The sequence below is a fragment of the Pyxicephalus adspersus genome, chromosome 6 (genome assembly GCF_032062135.1).
Source record: "Pyxicephalus adspersus chromosome 6, UCB_Pads_2.0, whole genome shotgun sequence".
Lineage (NCBI taxonomy): Eukaryota > Metazoa > Chordata > Amphibia > Anura > Pyxicephalidae > Pyxicephalus > Pyxicephalus adspersus.
In genome coordinates this window covers 11,247,401-11,267,400 of record NC_092863.1, presented here as the reverse complement: position 1 = coordinate 11,267,400, position 20,000 = coordinate 11,247,401, and the positions used below count along the sequence as shown (strand labels likewise).

General features: G+C 38.8%; 1 protein-coding gene across 1 annotated transcript in view; it reads left to right on the top strand.

Annotated features, from left to right (window-relative positions):
* LOC140333112 (thyrotropin-releasing hormone receptor-like) overlaps nt 1-19,019 on the top strand; it is a 40,485-nt gene extending 21,466 nt beyond the window's left edge. The window contains exon 3 of the mRNA XM_072414534.1: nt 13,447-19,019. Within this exon, the coding sequence (XP_072270635.1) occupies nt 13,447-13,857 (411 nt within the window). The 3' untranslated portion in view covers nt 13,858-19,019. The remainder of the gene's footprint in view (nt 1-13,446) is intronic.
* Nucleotides 19,020-20,000: the final 981 nt, after the last annotated feature.

The window sequence follows — 20,000 nt, the reverse complement described above, 5'->3', positions numbered from 1 at the left end:
TTATGGAGGGTAATGTTTTAAGTGGCTTTTTCCTGGCGAGCCATCTTTGTTCAGACAGCATCTTACTGAGCTGAAATATTGCATAAAAGATGGCATAACTCTGTAAACTATTGAATTCTTGACTGTGTTCACATCAGCCTTGGTGCAGTCTCTCACCTAGAGATTTGCTGCAAAATTACAATTTTGTTGTCTAATCACTAAAGTAGGAGGGACTGAGGAAATGCTTCTACCTGCTTGCAGCAGACCAACGAAATCATCTCAGCCTAACAATTGAAGTTTAAGGATGATTTCTGCTCTTTTCTGCAAACAAACTGCCTGCTTGGAGTTCAGCTTTAAATCAGTCTGATCGTGCTCAGCCATAAATCGATGCAAAAGTGATGCTTGCTTTTCATGTCACTCTCTATTCATATACATAGCCGTCATCCCAGAGATGAGATATGCCCTGTTCAGCATATAAATCAGACTATGCAATTTGCCCTAAGGGGCATTCCATGAAGAAAGTTTTCAGAATTCATTTCACTTGTGCAATATTATACATAAAGAAGAGGTATGAGGGATTTATGAGAGATCCTTCAGTACTGGATAAGGAGACAAGGGCATGTCTGTGAAATGAATGGGAGGTGTAAATGGATGAAGGCAATACATACAGCTCCTGGCTTAGCTACACAGAACCGCTTCAAATAAATATAGTAAAAGTCAGGGTTGTGGGCAATCCCCTGATTTATAGAGCACCTCAGCTGCCTAAAGTGGGCCTATACTCTCCTTGCTTACTTGTCTGTTCTACCTATAAATATGTATTTAGTATTATTAGCTTTCAAATTAATTATTTTCCCTTAAATAAGGGAAAATTCTTTTTAGTCCCTCATTCCATCTACAACGCTTGAGTAGCCTGAGCTCAGGAGAAGTACATGCTGGAAGCTGGAGGGATTGATAACCCAACCCTCAGCCCTACTCATCCATAATGATGGGAGCATATTTCCATTTTCAATCCTGTTGGCCCTTGGATTGCATTGGTGAAACAAAGATTAGGAAACCCATTGAGTGGTGGATGGGGGATAGTCATAACAGGGTCACTTTTTTAATGTACCTGCAGAGGACAGGTCTGCTACAAGTTCAAATGATCAGATTTCTGGGTGGTTTCTTCAGCTTGCCATAGGCGCCAATTACCTCTATGAGTGTTCAAAATCAATGAGTGTTCAGGTGCTCTTGATGCACACTTGTCATTTGTTCTCATTAATTCTCTAAAGCTGCACTGCTCCCGATCCTCCATGTGAACTTACAAACCCAAACCTTACAAGGAAATACGTAAAGGAATGTTGCGGGAAGGACATTAAAGAAGGACATTACCTAATAGGAACATATACTGGGTCAGTACCATTACAAAAAGTAGGAGTTCTATTACATGCCCAAATTAATTCTACTGGTTTAAAAATGGTGCTGATCATCGACCTAAAAGTCCAGTATATTGAATCTTACCAGTCCTTCATTTTCATCCCTTTCATTCTGATCTGGTAAAGTGCAGCTTCATTGTAACTTTTTTCTGCTACCACCAATATCAGTCAAATACAGTTTCTGAAAGACAAGTATTAGGATGTTATTTTATGCAGGTTTTATTTGTTAACCTACCATGAAATATATATAAATGCAACTAAAATAAATACCAAAACCTGCCTTGATATTAGCTTCCTGTAGTCTTCTGCACAGCAGATCAGATATATTTTGAGCCAACAAGCTGTGCTTCATAGTGTCAAGTAATAGCATATTGACAGGACAATTATCTAATAATGGCTTGGGGGTGGGGAGCGGACCTAGGTGTTATGCTTAACTGAAATGGAGAAAAATTATGTCACCTGTCAGTGGGGATGTATAAATCTCAGATCTGGATGGACAAATAGACAAATCTTTTAGTAGGTAAAATAACATTTTGTCCATATAATGGAAGGCAAGACTCAATGGAGAAAAGAGAAAAACGGAAGACAGGACTCAATGGAAAAAAACAGACAAATGGAAGGCAGGACTTAATGGATAAAACTGACACTAAGAAAAATTGAAGAGAAGAGGAGAAGGAGGTGGCAGATAAAGAAGGGGACACAGTCCTATAGGAAGTGGTAAACAGGAAGTTGCCATACCAAGATAAATTTCTCAATAGGCAACCTTGGCTTGCCAATGTCTATATAATGTAGCCGAATGAATCAAAAGCACGTCCCCCCCTTTGCACCAACAGCTTTGTCTGGATGGGTAAATTACCATGAGACAACCAGAAAGTAAACACGTCATTAAGAACATAGGCCTCCAAAACATTTATTGGTAAAAAGTCAAGATTCAGTCCCTAAGATTACCCATACAGATCTGCTTGGGTTTACAGTCCACATTTAAGTTGTTCTACTTTTATTCCGATTGGTATAGTCCTAATTATGATGCAGCCATGCATTTTAAAGAGCACACTTTCTGTGTCAATCAAGATGGCCAAAGATCCTAAACTTGGAGGGTGAGGTGAAGATATCAGCGAGTGGAGAAAGGTGAATTTAATTAAAAGACAAAAAAACACCACATAAGTTTATTTTATTGCAAAAAAGACATTGTTGGTCCCTTCTGCAATTAAAAACCTGCCTGCTCACAACTTTTTAATATTTAAGTTTAGTTCTACGTTAACATAATAAATAATTTGGTGATTAATCATTAAAGCTGATCGTCAGTTCAATTTTCATCTTCTGAATTACTGGTGATTTTATTACTGCTAGATAGAGCGCACTGGAGGTCAGTGGTCCTTATTCCCAACACCTTTAAACCACTTCAAAAGAGTAGTATATGTAGCCAACATTGATATGAAACATTATACTCATCTGCTCCATTTGAGTAAAGTCATTTTCTGATGGCCATTTTAATTGGAATTACAGTACTGATAGCCACAGTACAAAATCTCAATAACCTTTTAATATTCTACTGTTAATACAATGGCAATCAGATTTAAAGTAGTGGGGATCTGTAATCATTTTTTCATTGTCATTTTTTTCTGGTGTATTCAGAGGGATAAAATCATCAGTATGTCCACCATAGCTTTTACACTCTTATGATTATGGCAGTGAATGGATACAGAAAATCTACCTAGCAGTGATTCATGCTTGTGTTCTTGCACAGGACTTTTACGCAGTGACGGAACATTGCGGCACACTCCATTAAGATTCCAGTCTGGTATTACACTTGATATACTTTGAACAGGTTGTTCTAAAGCTTTTGTCTGTGCGTTTGTTCCGAGCTACATCCACAAACAGACGTTCCTCTTGCAAATGAGCTTTCTGAAATCTCATAAATTGATTCGCTGGATATGATTGGAATGTGTTCAAACAAGTGTGGTGATATCTGATGTGGAATTGGACGTGTTGATGGGTGCCTGCTTTATATTATAAGATTAGGAGACAATGCGTAGAGATGCATCCTCCCCTCCTCCAATGGGGAATAAATCTTGTGATAGAGTTCTTGTTTGCTGTACATAATGCAGATGATACAACATGCAGGCTGCTGTCACAACACAGATGGGCTGCCGCTGTCTGCAAATGATATATTAATATCTGGATTCCAAGCGATGGAAAAAAATGATTTCTTAAAAATAGTTTATTATATTTTTAATTGTTAGTATAACTACATGGCTTTTTCTTAAATAAGTGTTGGATTGTACCCACAGGCACCAACCAGGCTTTGTTGCAGGGCACATGTGATGCTAACTAGAGAACAAAGTAGACTGATGACCAGACAAAAGGCCGTAGGTGTGTTTTTGACCTAGCTGGCTATACAGTTTATCCCTATGGTGTTAGGGGACTTTTTGATGGCCACCTAGTACCTCCACACCAACTCATCAAACCATGACTTAACGTCATAAAGTAATGCATTGCCTGCCTGATCGCTCTGGGTTTCTGAAATCAAAGCTGAGCTGCACATGCACATTAACCGATTACGATGCTGGCAAAACAAGGCAATTCTGGCTTCCTTTGTGTGTGCCAGGAAAAATGAACTCCCATGTTATGTCCTCCCAGCATGACCAGTCAAAGATCATCTGAAAGAGGTAAACAAACATGAAGATGGCGGTACCCAGGGCTGCAACGTGAACAGGTGAGTCAGACCGATTTAGTTCCGCTTTAATGGAGCTGGCTTTGTGCACAGGGTTACAGTCCTGATGGAACAAAAAAGGGTCTTCCCCAAACTGTTTTCACAAGGTTGCTTTAAATGTCTTTGTATCTGGAAGTACACCCCTAGAAACACCCAACTAAATAGTATGCAGTGTTTCCATTTTCTTATGCCATATAATGTATCACCATTTCAGACCAGTCCAAATATCCTGACCTCCAATGGTGCTTGTTCATTGGTCTAAAACTTTCAAAGAGCCAATGAGGAGATGTAGAAAGTGGGAGAGAATTGGCCAGCCCCTGACTTCCTGAGATTTTACCATAAAAGTTCCCCAGTTCTGTTCTGCTGGGTGCTCAAGAAGATAGTGGAACTAAAGTTCCTCTTTTAAGAATCCAAGATTAGACAGATTATCATTGCAGAAAGGGATAGGCGATGTCCCTTCTGCAATATTACCTCTTTACCTGCCTGATAACTTCAGGTTTTTCTCAAAAATCTAAGCTTGGCCTGGTCAATTAAGATGGTTGAAGATAACTGACAGCAGTTGGAGAAACAGAGACGGATGAGCATTGCAGGGTATAGCTCCCTTTTAAAGCCAACCTTTTTCCAGCATTGCAAACATACTTTTTAATAATTAGAAACATTTTGCATCACCGCTTGACTGTGGTGAGAGCACATCCACCCAGTGCGAGTTTGATGACTCTCTGATAGTTCGTAGCACCTACATTGTTCATGTTCTAAAGAAGAGTTTAATTACCTCTGTACAATGACTGTGGCTCTCCAGCGTGCCTTTTCTACGCATACATATGGAGTTGTGCTTTTTGTTCGTGGAAAAATAGATAAAGCAGTAAGAAAATTATCAGAGCAAACACAGTAACTGACCCAGGCAGGATCATTAATGTGATAAGTACGGGCCTTTGTGTCGCTGGCTTGTTGAAAGACTTGAACACTGAAATTGATAATCTTGTTACAAGAGAAAAGAGCATTCTGTGTAGTTGTTTGAAAGCACTTTTGTTCGGCTCTAGTCAATGTCTGCTTTTATGAAAAAAATAAAATAATATTTCTATCCCATGAAAAAGGTGTTAGGACTAACGCACATGGCTGTTTGTGTTAAAGAGCACCTGTCATTTCTCTAAACTGGAAGGTATGATAGGCAATGTCCACTTTTTTATTAGGTAGACTTTGGTGTATTTTGTAAGGGTGATTATAGGACTTATAACATAAAAACTTAACCCCCATGCTGTTTTTTTCTTTCAACTGTCAAACCTTTTCAGGTTCAAAGGAGAGTTGTTATAGGAGAAGGCAGAACTTGTACAGTGTTCTCCCAGCCACTTTTAACCGGGTGCATCAATCACCCAGCAATTTTCAGTAAGCACCTGGCAGTTTTTAGGTGGTTACTGAAAAGTTGGGACACAATAGAGGGGCTGCCAGCCACCTACAATTTCTTTACACCCAGCTTAAAAAAATTCTGGGTTGAACATGGTTGTAGCTTAAGTATGGGCATTTAGACTAGCTGTCAGGTTTGCTGTCTGTGTACCAATGAGTAGATTCCATGTCTGAGCCCTGGAGACACACCATGAAATTAAAGGAATACTCTCAAATCTCCTTAGTGGGGTGCAGGCAGCAATAAAAACTTTTCCTCTTAACCCCTTTCCAGTACCAATATTTTGGTTACATCTTCTTCTGGATTTGGGTTCTTTAGTCATTTTGGTTGGCTGCACTGGAACAACCAAATTCCTTTGCATGTACATATAGAGTGCATTTATTCCAGTATTAAGTATGCTTACAATGTACACGAGGCTGCGCATGTGCAGTCCAGTGTACACTGTAAATATTACAACAAACAAGGGGGCACATATATATATATATATATATGTAAGTATATAGATATATATATTTTAGGTTTGATTTTATAACATGCTTTCTTGTATTGTTTGTGTCACTTATGTTGCCACCATTGAAACCATTTGTTGTAACCATTTTGTACACATTCTTCCATGGTAGCCCGCTGGGTTGTTGACAGTTTTTTGTCACACTGAAAACCCAGCTAGCTTTGAATATGTTCAGACTGCATATTGTGTTTTAATTTTGTTAAATCTTTCACCAAAAGTGAATCATTCCATCACATGTCAATCTGAGTTTACCTCCATCAACAGTGCTATGAGCTGGCTGTTCAATACCTTGAGATTAGGATATAGAAAGCTGATGCAATTATTGGTCTTTCTTATTAGCTTATTTCACTCCAAATGTCAAAGGTCATCCAGGATCCATTAAGTGGGACTCTTGGTATTGTGTAAATCAAATACATTGACTTCTCATACTTCAATGATTACATTTACATTTAAAATGGAAAGAGATGAATGATCAAAGGGAAACAAGTCTTGCCTTTAAATCATAAGAGTTAATCTTTACATGGAAGCAATTCTGATATGATGTTCAGGTTCTTAGGATCACTTCCTCCTATTCAGCAGCAGAATAAACTTACAGCTAAATACACAGATAGAGCATATTCATTTCTATAACACTATCCATCCACTTCTGAGATTTACATAGCCGTCTGGCAAGGCGAAAGATCTGATTTTTTTTCTGCTGCTGCTCAGTAACACTTACAGGTCTTGTCTCTCTCACAGCCTGTGACTGTACAAAAAAGAGAAGTAGCACACCGACAAACTCATCACTCTTCTCTATGTATGTTCCTGGCACAGCAACACATCTAATTGGCTTTTTCTGTTGCATCTCCATGCCCCAATATCTTCTGTGCTATATTTGGCCTGTAATAAGGATACCAAGTCAGTTTGCAGTAAGCAAACTTAATGTCAGGGATACCCGGCAATCCCAGCTTCCCCTGTGGGTGCTGGGACAAAATGGACGTCTGTGCCTGCATAGGAGTAGTAACGCCATCCTAGCCTGGCACCCCGCTGTGCTCTTCTCCATTGACTGGTACAGGGGTTGTTCTAAATCATCAGAATGGATCCATGAAGGACATTGGGCAACTGCTGCAGACGTCAGATTCTCGCCCGATACAAACAGTCGGGCTCATCTTGGGTAATAATCTGGCATGTGTACAGTGGTCCCCAGATTTTGAGAATCATCTCATGTGTGTACACAACCTTACTATTGGGTAAGACTTTTCTTTTTCTTCTGTCCTTGATTTTATTGTTGCTTGTGTCAATAGATTAACCCTATTGTCTATCTGGGACACAAAGAGATGGAGAATCCAACATTTACCAATAATAGAGAGGAAATCTTACAACGGTGACACTTCACTAAGCATACATCCTCTCTCCTGTTTAAAATTTTTAGGGAAATCTCCCTCATGTTACCCTATGATGCCAGCAATAAGTAACGTTTGTTCCTTGGCTATAGTGCTTTTTCCAGATGGCTCTATGTAATCGTCTAATTGGCTTCCATGCATGCCATAAACTATCATACCCGTGAATACATTGCATTGTTTAAATAAACTGGAGAACAACTCATCTTCAGCTGTATCTGCCATCGCGCCCAGCAGGAAATTACAGCACCAGCTTCTTATTACTTCATTTAGAAAAACAATGTGAAAACATATTAGAAAAAAACAAGAAGGTGTGCCAAGTTTTTTACTAGTTGCCTGCTGTACTGTGGGACTGAATTAGTTTGCGGATCATGTAATATTAGGGGGACACAAGTATTTATATATCACAGGAAGAGAGGAGCAGTTGGAGGCACTGTGGGTGGTACGCAGTAGGAAAAACGTGACAATACCGCGCTTGGCTGGAGAAAACATTCCCCCGGGAACGATAGTGGGCTATGACACATGAATAATATGTGCAAATCTTCTATAATGAGCAAGAATCATTATGTAGATTTAGACGCCTACTTCCACTGTGAGACACCTACTGGTGTATATCTGTATTCCTGCCTTTTATTTTCATTTGCCTTGATTTAGTCTTCTACTTTTTTATTTTTTCCTTTTGAAAACAGTCAGTCATCCAAATAATAAATATATGAAATATATTTCTATATATTTATTAAATATAATAAATATATTTTTTTTTCTTTCAATTTAGTAGTTGCTAAACATTTGCTAGATGTCAGCAGGTTGTTTCTGACAACTGGCCCAACTTCTCAATCTTAAACAAAGAGAAGATACTCCAACTACTCTTTATAGAGGAAGAGTTATATTGGGAACACAGTTCAGGAAACTTCAACCTGGCCCATAACATTCCCTCAAGCAGGTCTATCAAGAAAACATGAGACAGGTTCATGGGAGGATGAGGGCATACAAATGTACAAACTTTTCAGAGACTTTCAAGAGTCATTATTGTTCTACAATTATACAACATTTCCAGGGGCAAGGTGGTCCTACAAATGTACAAACGTTTTAGAGTCAAAATGCTCCTGCAAACATAAAAAATGTTAAGTGCCATGGGGGAGCAGGTTAGAGATGAACACACTTTTTAGGGTTATAGTGGTCATAAAAAAGTGTACCATTCTTCCAGAAACAGGAGGGTTTTAAAAAAACTGTTGGAGTCAAACCTACAAACATCCAGGGACCATGGGGCTCCTAGAGAAAAATGCACTTTCCAGGGTTATGGTGGTCTTTAAAATGTATGAACCTTCCAAAAATAAGTGGATCATAATAGTGTCCAAACCTTCAAGAATCTCAGGCATTCCACAAACATACACACTTTCCAGGGTCATGGTGACCCTACAAGCATTAAATCTTTCAAGAGCTACAGGGGTCCTACAGATGTTTAAACCTTTCAGGGTCATGCTAGTCCTACAAACTTTCCATGGTCATGGGAACTTTTAGCAATCTGATTGCAAATATAAGGATCAAGCAAATATTTGTCAAGGCCTTAGGAGAAGACCCTCCCATAACTTAGAACCTCAAGAAAACGTCTTTTGTGAAACCGATAAGGGAGGAGATGCCAGACTTCTAAACCCCGGATAATAAACATGAATTTGTTAACTTTAATTTTATGGCATTGCAGTATAGGACCACAGCTGTATTTAAACAGAAAACTAGCTAATTATTTCCAAGTCTTCATAACCCTCGTTCAAAGAGAAGAGATAATACCCACAAAAAATCATTTTAAGGCAGTACAATATTAAACTTGTGAAATTGCCCAAGATAAGAGTTGCTGGATTTGCAAAGAAACCTAATGGCTTGGCTATTAGCCTGAATTAAAGTTTTCTGTAATGTTTTATGTCATTTAAAAACTAGCAGATCAGACGTGATAGAAATGGCTATATAAAGAAAAAAAAAGAATAAAGAATGGAATATATGTGCTCATTCCCCTTATGCCTGCCTTTATGGAATATGTGAATATATTCTGGAAAGAACAACACAAGTTTGTTTTCGAATTTGCAGTATTCCCAATGTATTTGCGGGTATGGAAAAAAAGCTATTATTATAAAAGGATTTTGAGCTTTATTCACTTTTTTAAACATACAGCTATAATTCAGAACACAACTGTATAAGGGTGTATATATATATATATATATATATATATATATATACCGGTATATATATTAAAAAGCATACAAAGCCTTTAAAAATCGCAGCCTGCATGTTCTTGTTTTAAAGGACTTTATAAGTTTTAATAATATTATTCAAAGTAGTAGTAATATGATTACAATAGGACTTGGATAAGTGAAAAAGTTGGTCAAAATTTTATTTCTGCCTGTATCCCTACTGAATAGAATTTTCTCTTGCATATATTCATCCAGTCTTGCTGACATCAGAAGAGATAACAGAAGTTGTTATCACAGGGGCAGAAAGGCACTGACAGCAAGAAATACATTTTTCTAACAGTTCTCCACTCCAAAAAGTGTTTTTGTCCTGTTAGAAAGATTTCTGATCACTTTAAGTCCTAATAGTGTGAGAAAAGGTTTCTCCAGTGTGTACATTGCAACCCTTCCTTGCTCTTTGCAAACCTAATAATTTTTGCTTTGGGTTTGGATTAAAACAGGGCTAAAAGCAATAGTTTAAGTGCACAAGTGAGAACTATACATACATGTTTAATCTAATTTTTTCTACATATATAGAACATGGATACGGATAGGTATTTATGCTTCTTATGTGATTTTAGTACTGTCACCTCATATATGTGAATGGAAACTATTTTTGTTTCTTTCACATATAAGAACCATTATGTGATCAAATCAAAAGAATTTTTTATCTCTGTGCAGCCAGTCTTGCAATACAGATCTCCTGTCACAAGTTCTGGCACAGCTTGGTCCAAAATATCCACTGTCCAAGAGGATCTAAATAGATTTCCAAATAAAGATCAAGCTAGAGGTGTGGACCAGCCTGCTGAGTGAACAGCAAAAGAGCATTAGAACTATGAAAGGGTCACTATTCTGCTCTAACCCCATTTTTACTCTTAACCTGCCTTTACTGAGATTGCACAGTACTTTGCCTTTAAAAAGAATATTAATGAAGAGTTTTCACTCTCCATATGCCTGGTTTTTGTGTATCCTAAATCTGTCGTAATGAATTACACTGGGCTCTATGTCTGCACAGACGCTATCTGTGCAAATCTATATCCATTTCTCCATAGGACTGTCGATAATTGTCGATGTCGATGTGATAATTTTTTTAATATGATGAAAAGAGTCATATGTTTTTTTAGTGAACATGGGAAATGTGGAATATGTTCTAAACCAATGGTCAGATCTGGCCCACTTTTTATTCCCTCTCTGCTCGTTGTCTTGGGATGGGGCATGCGCATCTCCTAAGTTTCTCTATTTTCTAAGTTTCTCTATTAGATCGTGCTACCAGTAGAGGGAGCTTCCTGAGCATGCTCAGTGTGAGCTCCCTGAAAGTAGGCGTGTACTACCTGGCAATTAGCTGCTCCCTGCCCATCTTTTACTGAGGGATGATCCCAGCAGCAGCATCATAAGAGCTGTATCTGTGACCATGCTGCTGTCATTATCCACATGTATAAACCTTCATATCTCCTTCTCTGATTATCATAAAAATGTGTATAATAATAATAAAAATAAAAAGTGAAATTTTCAGGGTACAAAGGGGACCCCAAGAGCTGTAACTAAAATTAATTTCAGACCCTTAAACATAACAAGTTGCCAGATACGGGGTCACAAGCATAAAATCCCAATAACAGGGATAATTTAATATTAAGGGGGCTATTTCAGGATCAGGGTCCCCAAATTGAGTTTGCATATTGGGAACCCCCTGGGGGTCAGTCTCACGGCAATGAACATTAGGGTACTGTCAATTGTATGTGCGCTGTGGTCACCCCTTGAAGTTCAACAAAACCTAAAGGTTGCATTCAGGTTGGCGATGAGGTTGCGGTGCGTTTACCCCTTCCTCATGCCATGGAACCTCGGCTCGGGGAAGACGCTCAGAACAACTCACTGCCGCCTGGAGTCAAATCTGCGGTGCAAGGGACTGAGCGGCTGGTGAGCTGCCTGTTACACATAGCTGGCCATTTATCCTCTCTGAACCCCAATTTCTCTGGAACAGAGGGATGTTGGCAACTGGAAATGTGGAAGCCAGTAGGAAACCCCTCCTGCCCCGCCCCCCTAATAAAATGTGATACCCATCATATCATGCTACCCTTTCACACATAGCTATCTCCTTACTCTCTATGAACCCCAATTTGTCTGTAAGAAAAGGGGAAATGTGACTGCAAGTGGAGGACTCTTGTGGCTAACGACCCCTAAAATTTCATCATTACGTCGCCATCACAAGATATGAAAAACTATACCTGTCATACCATGCTACCCTGTCACACATAGCTGGCCACTTACCTTCTGTGAAACCCAGTTTCTCTTTAACAGTAGAGAAAGGGAAATGTAGGAAAAGTCGGATACCGTTGTGGCTAACCCCCTCCTTCGCCAACCCCCCCACTAAAACTGTATCACTCCTATCATGCCATGGTGCCCTGTCACATATAAATGTCTGCTTATGTTCTTTGAACCCCAATTTCTCCTGAATGTAGGATAAGTGGGGGACTCCTGTGGCTAACTCCCCCTAAAATTTTATTGCTGCGGAGCCATCACAAGATAAGAAAAACTATACCTGTCATACCGTGCTACCCTATCACACCTAGCTGGCCACTTACCTTCTGTGAACCCTAATTTTTCAGGAATGGGGAGATGTAAGCACCTGAAGATGTAGTAGTAAGAACATGTACCCCTCGGCTATTTGTCATGAATGGCATGAAAAATGAATAGCATTTCTCTGGAAGTATCCATTGCAGACATTTTGGGGTACAAAGAAGGTTATTGGCCCCCTATAACTGTCAGGATGCATTGTATGGTATAGTTTCAGCTCTTTGGTACAGGAATGGTGAGCAAGGAGAATACACGACCGGTTAGCCCTGTATGATAGCTTTAGTTTTGTATCTTTCATTAACAAAATGTTTTCAAATAAAATAAGCATGAAATAGTGCAGAAATTCTTGATTTGTCATTTCTTTTACTAAACAAATAAAAGGAATGGAGGAGCTAAGCTATAAGGAGAGATTAGCTAAACTGAATCTTTTCTCCCTTGAGAAGAGGGAGAATAAAAGAGAATAAGGGAGAATAAGATGATAACCCTGTATAAATATATAAATGGTCCATATAAATAACTCTCTTCCCAATTATTCACTTTGAGATCATTACAAAGAACAAGAGAGCAATATTTTTTCCCTGGAGGAAAAGAAGTTTAATCTCCAGATAAGGAAGGGATTCTTCACTGTAAGGTCTGCGAAAATGTGGAATCGGATCTCTCAGAAAGTAGTTTCAGCAACTACTATAGATTGCTTTAGGAAAAAGCTGGATGTTTTTCTAGAAGTGCAGAATATACCTGGGGATTAAGGCTTTAAAGTAAAAATAACAAAGACCGTTGACCCAGGGAACATCCGATTGCCTCATGGAATCAGGAAGTAATTTTTTTCCCCTGTTGAAGCAAATTTTACCAGGATTTTTTTTGGCTTCCTCTGGACCAACTATATCTTATAGGGTTTTATACCCTGGGATATGTTTATTTCCCTAGTGGTTGAACTTGATGGACTTATGTCTTTTTTCAACCTAACCTACTATGTAACTATGTAGCATGTACGTTACAGTAACTAAAAACATTTCAATTTAATTTAATTTTAAATTAAACCTATCCTAGTTTTATGCATACATATTTATTATTTGTTTGCATTGTGGCCCGCAGGTTTTAAATTAATGTCAACAGCGGCCCCAGATGAAAAAAGGTTGGGCACCACTGTTCTAACGAACAAAGCTTGTGTGTTCAATGTTTTGCATAAGCTGCATATGTATGTGTTGGCGTTATAATTGCCATTAATGCCTTTTTGCTAAACTTGCCCATTTGTCTTTCCGGCAGGTCACCAAGATGTTGGCCGTTGTAGTCATCCTATTTGCCCTCCTTTGGATGCCGTACCGTACCTTGGTGGTGGTGAACTCCTTCATGGACCCTCCCTATCTCAACGTTTGGTTCTTGCTTTTCTGCCGATTATGCATCTACCTAAACAGCGCCATCAACCCCATCATCTACAACCTCATGTCTCAGAAGTTCAGGGCGGCCTTCAAGAACCTGTGCAAATGTGACCCGAAAAGGACAGAGAAGGCGGCCAAATACAACGTCCCTGTCTACTACAGCGTCATGAAAGACAGTTCGCACGACAGTCCTGACCACGACCTCACCGTCCAAGAGGACCTTAATGGATTTCCGACCAAAAAAGTGAATTTTAACGAGAAGTGTATAGATACCACCAACTCCTACAGTGTGGCATAAAAACGCCTGTAATGCTATAAGGATTTTAACAACCACGTTTTGAAAGCAGTGTTTTAAAGTAAAGTGGACCTGTCCTATATGGTGGCAGCTTATGTCTGTTAAAGGAGAGGGGGAAGTCAATCTTTTTGGAACTCCCCTTACTCCAATAAATTCAAGGATAAATGTTCTATCTTTCTGGTAAGTAAAGTGAAATGTAGGTTGCAACTTAGGACTCAGCAGGTAAATCTATGAATACAGCTGTGTTTTGGGACAACCAGGGGATCTGGAGCATATTGGATGTGGTCCCCAATCTGAAACGGAACTGCATTCATCCTTTTTTTTTTACTATATAGTGTAGGGTTTATTTGAGCTGCTTACTAAGGAAAGTTTATACAGGTGAAACAATAGCAGGAATTAGAAAAGACTTCAAAGGGGTTCATTAAAATCTGAAGGGGAGAATAGTACTCACTTCTGTACTCATGACTACTTTCTCCTGAACATGTGAAGAAATATTTTCCCAGTGGAGTCACAGGCAGAAATCAATACATGACAAAGAATCCAAGATTAAATAATGGATCATCACTTCACTTGTTCATCTGATTGCCACTTTTATAGTTTGTAAAAAGGGGATCAGATTTTGTAGGGTGATGATCAGTTCTTTGATCACCATGCCATATTTACACTAAAATTGTAATTAGAAATCTAATTCACTTAAAGAAGTAATTGGTTGTCAAACTCAAAAGTTTCATACACACACCAATTCTTACCATTGTAGCAGAATAGGCCGCTTCACAAAAGCAAGCATTTGCAAAAAAAAAAAAAAAAAAAACACGGTCTTCACTGTACTCTATGCAATTGCCAGGATCAAAATTTATTTGTGAACAGGAGTCATTAAAAAAAGCAAAGATAAGCTGATCACCACTTTTATGAATAAAACAAACACAACCCTGCCATTATTTGTGCAAAAATAACAGCACATTATTGGCGATTCAACAAATCACCCTTTAGTAAGTCAGCAGGTAAATCCTCCTGTAGTGATTTATTATTATTAGAGGTCTCATTTCCTCTAGGCCTAGTATAATCACAGCAAGCAAAAATTGTGTTGTCCATAAAGGTTAATCTTTAATGTAGTAAATGTGATCAGTCTTTTAACAAACAAGATTGTTTTTCTTTTGGCTACTTTAATAAAGAGCTATGGCAATGTAATTGGTTCCCAGAGAACTGATAATGTGAATACCAACATAGATAATAAACAGAAAAAAAAGGCTGCCAAAGTGACAGGTCCACTTTAAATGATACCAATTGTAAATATCAACAGGTGAGCTTGTAATTATTCAGTGGTGCCAAATTTCCACCTGTTTTGCCTGTTCTTTGATGTCTTTTTATTGACAGGGTATCACTTCAAGTGCTTATATGTATTAAAAGTTCAGCTCTAACCAGCATTGATATTTCAGTTTTGCATGGGCAACATAAGTCATGTGGGGACAGATCACCACTTGAAAGCTTTAGCCATTAATAAACCAAGCATTGGTCCCACTGATGGTGTTACTTTAATGTACAGATACAAATGATTGGGAGATGTAGATAGTAGAAAGACATCTGTTTTATTGTACAGTGAGAGGTGGAGGAGCTCAAAAACCCACCAGGATGTGTGGTCAGCATAGTCACAGGTAGAAGATGCCGGAGCATGCTTCAAACCACCATTGCCCACTCAAATCTAAGAATATCAGTCTCTTCTTAAACTTGTCTTTTATGAAAGATGAGCTGTGTTTTGAGAGCTGAGAGTTTTTGAAGGCTCTCCGTGCACAAAAATGTGATCTTCACTCTTCACTGGCTTGTGGGGGTGTTGAAGTGAATCTACGATCTAGATCAGGGGTTGTCAACTCTGACATTGCTAAAGGGCTGCACATAGTATTCAGTAATTCAAAGTAATGTTATAACAGAGGCTGCAGACTTAAGACAGATCTACTTCAGGATCAAACGATCGGGCACCTTGCCAAGAACCATTCTCTGCACATTTGACAGCTGGTGGAAGTGAACAATACTGGTACCGTTCATTCTTGGGGCTGCCACTGAGAGAAGCTGCATGTAGCATCTTCCAAAAGGCACCAGTTCCCTGGCATGAGGAAGTGGAACCTTATGGCCAGTGTGAACATAGCATTCTACAAGAAATGGTCAAAGACTATGGGCATGTTATAAGAGATACCACAGATTGGTGACCTGGTTCTGTAATATCCAGCTGACCTGGTTGGTGTGGTATTCTGATCCTTCTAAATTCCTGACCCAGAATGAGTATACAGCTCAGGTGTTCAGTAATTATCTGTATGATTGTTTCAGGTGTGTGACTGCATCTACTGACACCAAATATCACATTTATATCCAGGGAATTATAATTCATAGCAATCAATCCAGCAATGGCGGTTCACATCATCTGTCAGTGGAAGGTCCACATAACTACTAGAAGCTGGTCTAAATAGTATTTTTACCTTCACTGGCATGGGCAGGGCAAGCAGTGGGGACCTAAGTAGGGAAAACTAATAGAATGGTCTGCAAGGGCTCTGGGGGCTACACAGTAAGTACCAGTGGGCCACATATAGCCCCTGGAGATAAAAGCTGGATTTTATCTGCAGACCCTGCAGCCCATTGACACAAACCTTTACTTACCTCAAAGAGCTTCAGGCTATTTCACATTCCCATCAGATTACTGATTAAAAGACTAAGCCAAGGGCCAAAGTGGAGTCTACGAGCAGGCAGAAGCCATGATTGGCTCCACAGACAAAGGAAGTAAATTTAGGGTATAGAATACACCCTCCCCATACACATTCCACTTGTAAAAAATTAACCTACCGCTTATCACTGTGAAATCGCTCCTTCGTTGTCTTTAAACAGTGCCGAATCTCCCTCACTAGCATAAAGAATGATTCCACAGTGACAAGTAAGAGCTATCTTAGTGATACTGTTCAGCATCAAATTCACCCTCATGACATAAGTGTAAAGATGTGTGAAATTGGGGGTGTTCAATTTTGCAAATATCAGAAATCAATGGGGTGACAAAATGATATAGTCCTTGGTGTTTTTTTATGGTGATATGAGCATCAATACATCATAAACCCCTGCTATACACCTAAATTTGTAATTTAATGTTAATTTATTGCTTCATTTCAATCCAAAGCCGCTGTCATTTTTTAAAACTTTTTTTTTAAAGACTTGCAATATGGCAACCTGTAGGCATCCTGTATATTATGTTTGTTTGGAAAGCCCCCCAAGATGTCTTTTTCTGTATGTGTGACTGGATGACTGCCTCAAAATTCCACACCAATATACACGCCAAATTCTAGGCATCCCCCATAATAGGAGATACATTTTCAAGGATGCAGGTAATGTAGCTTTCTGTAGAACATGGAGAATGAGCTAGGAAATTATAATGTACACAGATATGGTGAAACAGGTATTTCCTTGTGATGTACCTCGATCACCCAGAGGGGGTTGTTTTTTCACAATTGAAGTGGCTACTCTTGGTTAGAGAATTTTTTGCCAAATATCCTGGGCTTATTCTTGTGTCAAAGTCGTCCCGTCACATGCTTCAGTATTTTATTTTCTAGCAAACTTGACCTAAGCACTCAATAAGGGAAAAATCTATAATTTTTACGAAATCTCTCTACTTATTCCTAATCACAATGTTTGAGCTTCAATTTCAAATAAAGTGTACTTAAAACTTTTCGAGTGTTCAATGGAGTGGCTTTTGTAAATTCTGTAAGTTTAGAAAGGTAGATAAAGCTTTGTTTTCCCACCCCAGTCCTTTAAATCTGGAGCCACGTGTCACCATGAAGTTAGTGTAAGTGGCCCTGGAGAAATAAGGATGACATCTTTTGTATGATGCTTCAGTAGCGCACATTTTGCTTTGTAAAGTCCCCTTAGAGAATCCTTGCTGAAAAATGTAAGCTTGCTTCTGTGATATGAAACCATCAATCCTGCACTGATCATTACCAGAGTGTAGAAAGATGCCTAACTGGAATTCTGATGAAACATATTCACATGCTCTGATTTCTTTATAAAATATTTGTAAGATATGACTAGCACATAGAAGTGAATCTGTCCTGTCTACTGAAGCTTACAAACAGAATGGTATTTCACAAGATATTATTAAAGTAGTATTAAACCCTTATTTTTTTTAACAATGCCAACATAAAAGTAAATCCAAAGCCCGTACTTTACCCAAAAGGTTTAACTAAAAACATAGAAATCACTCCACTTCTATAAGCATTTTACCCTAAACTTCTAGCTAGGAGGTGTACACAGCTGCTGTCATAGGAAGGCCCAAGGATGAGTGGGCAAAGATGTCTCCAGAGCTGTGTTAGGGAATGGCTTAGCCCCATGGGAGCTCACTCATAAGGGTGGCTAAGGAAGGGCTGCATTCCACCCTTCAAAGCAACATAGCTAACCTAAAAACAGAAACAACAGGGAATAAATCTCTGTTGGAAAGAAAAAAGACAGATCCTTCATACCCAAGGAAGAATGTCACACAGTGTACGTGCAGATATGTTCTGGTGTATTGATAGGTGGTTAATTAACACGTTTTATCTGAATAGAGTATTTAGGGTCATAACCCTTGTCAGCTTTCCCAACAGATACAAAGGCAAGCATTAAAAAACATTTTAATTAAAGTGAATCATTTACTGTGCACCCAGGGGAGTCCTTACATGGCTACTATGAAACAAGCTGCAACACAAAGACAGAGCAATCCCTAAATAATCCAGGACAGGATACCAAATCTAATTTTTTTTATTCTGTCAGGTTGGGTGAAAGTTTTCTCATGAAATAAATTATCTCACTATATACACAACACCAAAAAGCATTGTAAACTTATTTCTAATTGGGATAAAGCATGTTGTTTTGTTTTTGCAGTCAAGTGATAAGGCCATTTTATTATTGCTGGAATTTGCTGCGACGTGATGTTGTAACTTTGTAAATAAACGTGAGATGATTAAAATATTATTGTCCCTGTCCCTCATGTGAGGTTGGTATATTACAAGCAAGAGCGACACGTCATCATCATGGTAATAAGGTACAACCATGAAGCCATTGGCTGTGCATGTGGGGGGAGAGTGGAAGCATTCACATTAATTTTCAAATAAAAGACAAAATAACTGATTTTTGTGCAACATTAAAAGGTATACCAATCTGAGGATATTATGTATCAACCAAATTCTAAATAAAATTTTTTGGACCCATTTCCTTATGTGCAGTACATCAATGGATGTTTGTTAATGTGCAATGGATTCAGGCAACCCACTGAGAATGGATAGGTGGTTACCATTCCATCCTTACCCTTTTTTTTTTGGAAAGCAACATATGACAACAAACTAGTGTGTATTGCAGCACACTCCAACACAATTCGCCTTAGTGTGTTGGGGTGCCATTCAGATTGGCCCTCCTTATGAAGGGGAGTGGAATTTCCCTGGGTAAACTAGATGAACATATCTCTTCCCTGAATACCTAACCAGACCATGAGCACAGGATGAAGATGTAAACATGCCAATAGGTAATATAAGAAAATAGTAATAATAAACAATAAATAATACATGTAAATGCATCATCTAGACACAAGGTAATACATCCCAAAGGACTGCTTTACTAGTTTATTGCAAGGCTGGTAGAATAGAATCCACTCAGCAAAGTAGTCAGCAGGACATCTAATGATCAAATCTAGATTTGCTGATGGGTAATATTGGCGCTACAAGTACAAAGAAAAGATTATGATAATCTGTCACTGCTCATTCATAATCTCCTAAATGGACAACCCTCACCCACAGATACTTACATTTACCTCCATCCCTAGTTGCTTCTAATAATATTTCTAATGCTTCTGAGTATTGGGGAGTCTATGGCCTCCTCCTAGGATGAAGTGTTCATGCTTAAATCAACAACGGAAAGGACTAAACATTGTCATGTAAGGAAGGAAGGTAGACATCAGCCTTGGGCTGAGGACACAGTACCCCTCCCCTCTCCAGAACAGAATAGTGTTGTCTGTACAGCCCTCAGTCATTCTTCTGTCACTGGAAACGATCAGGAAAAATTGTTTCAGAAATATAATGTGTGTACATATTCTAATGCCTTGTACAAACATCCGATAGACAGCAGGGGATTTTCGCTGGATATGACAG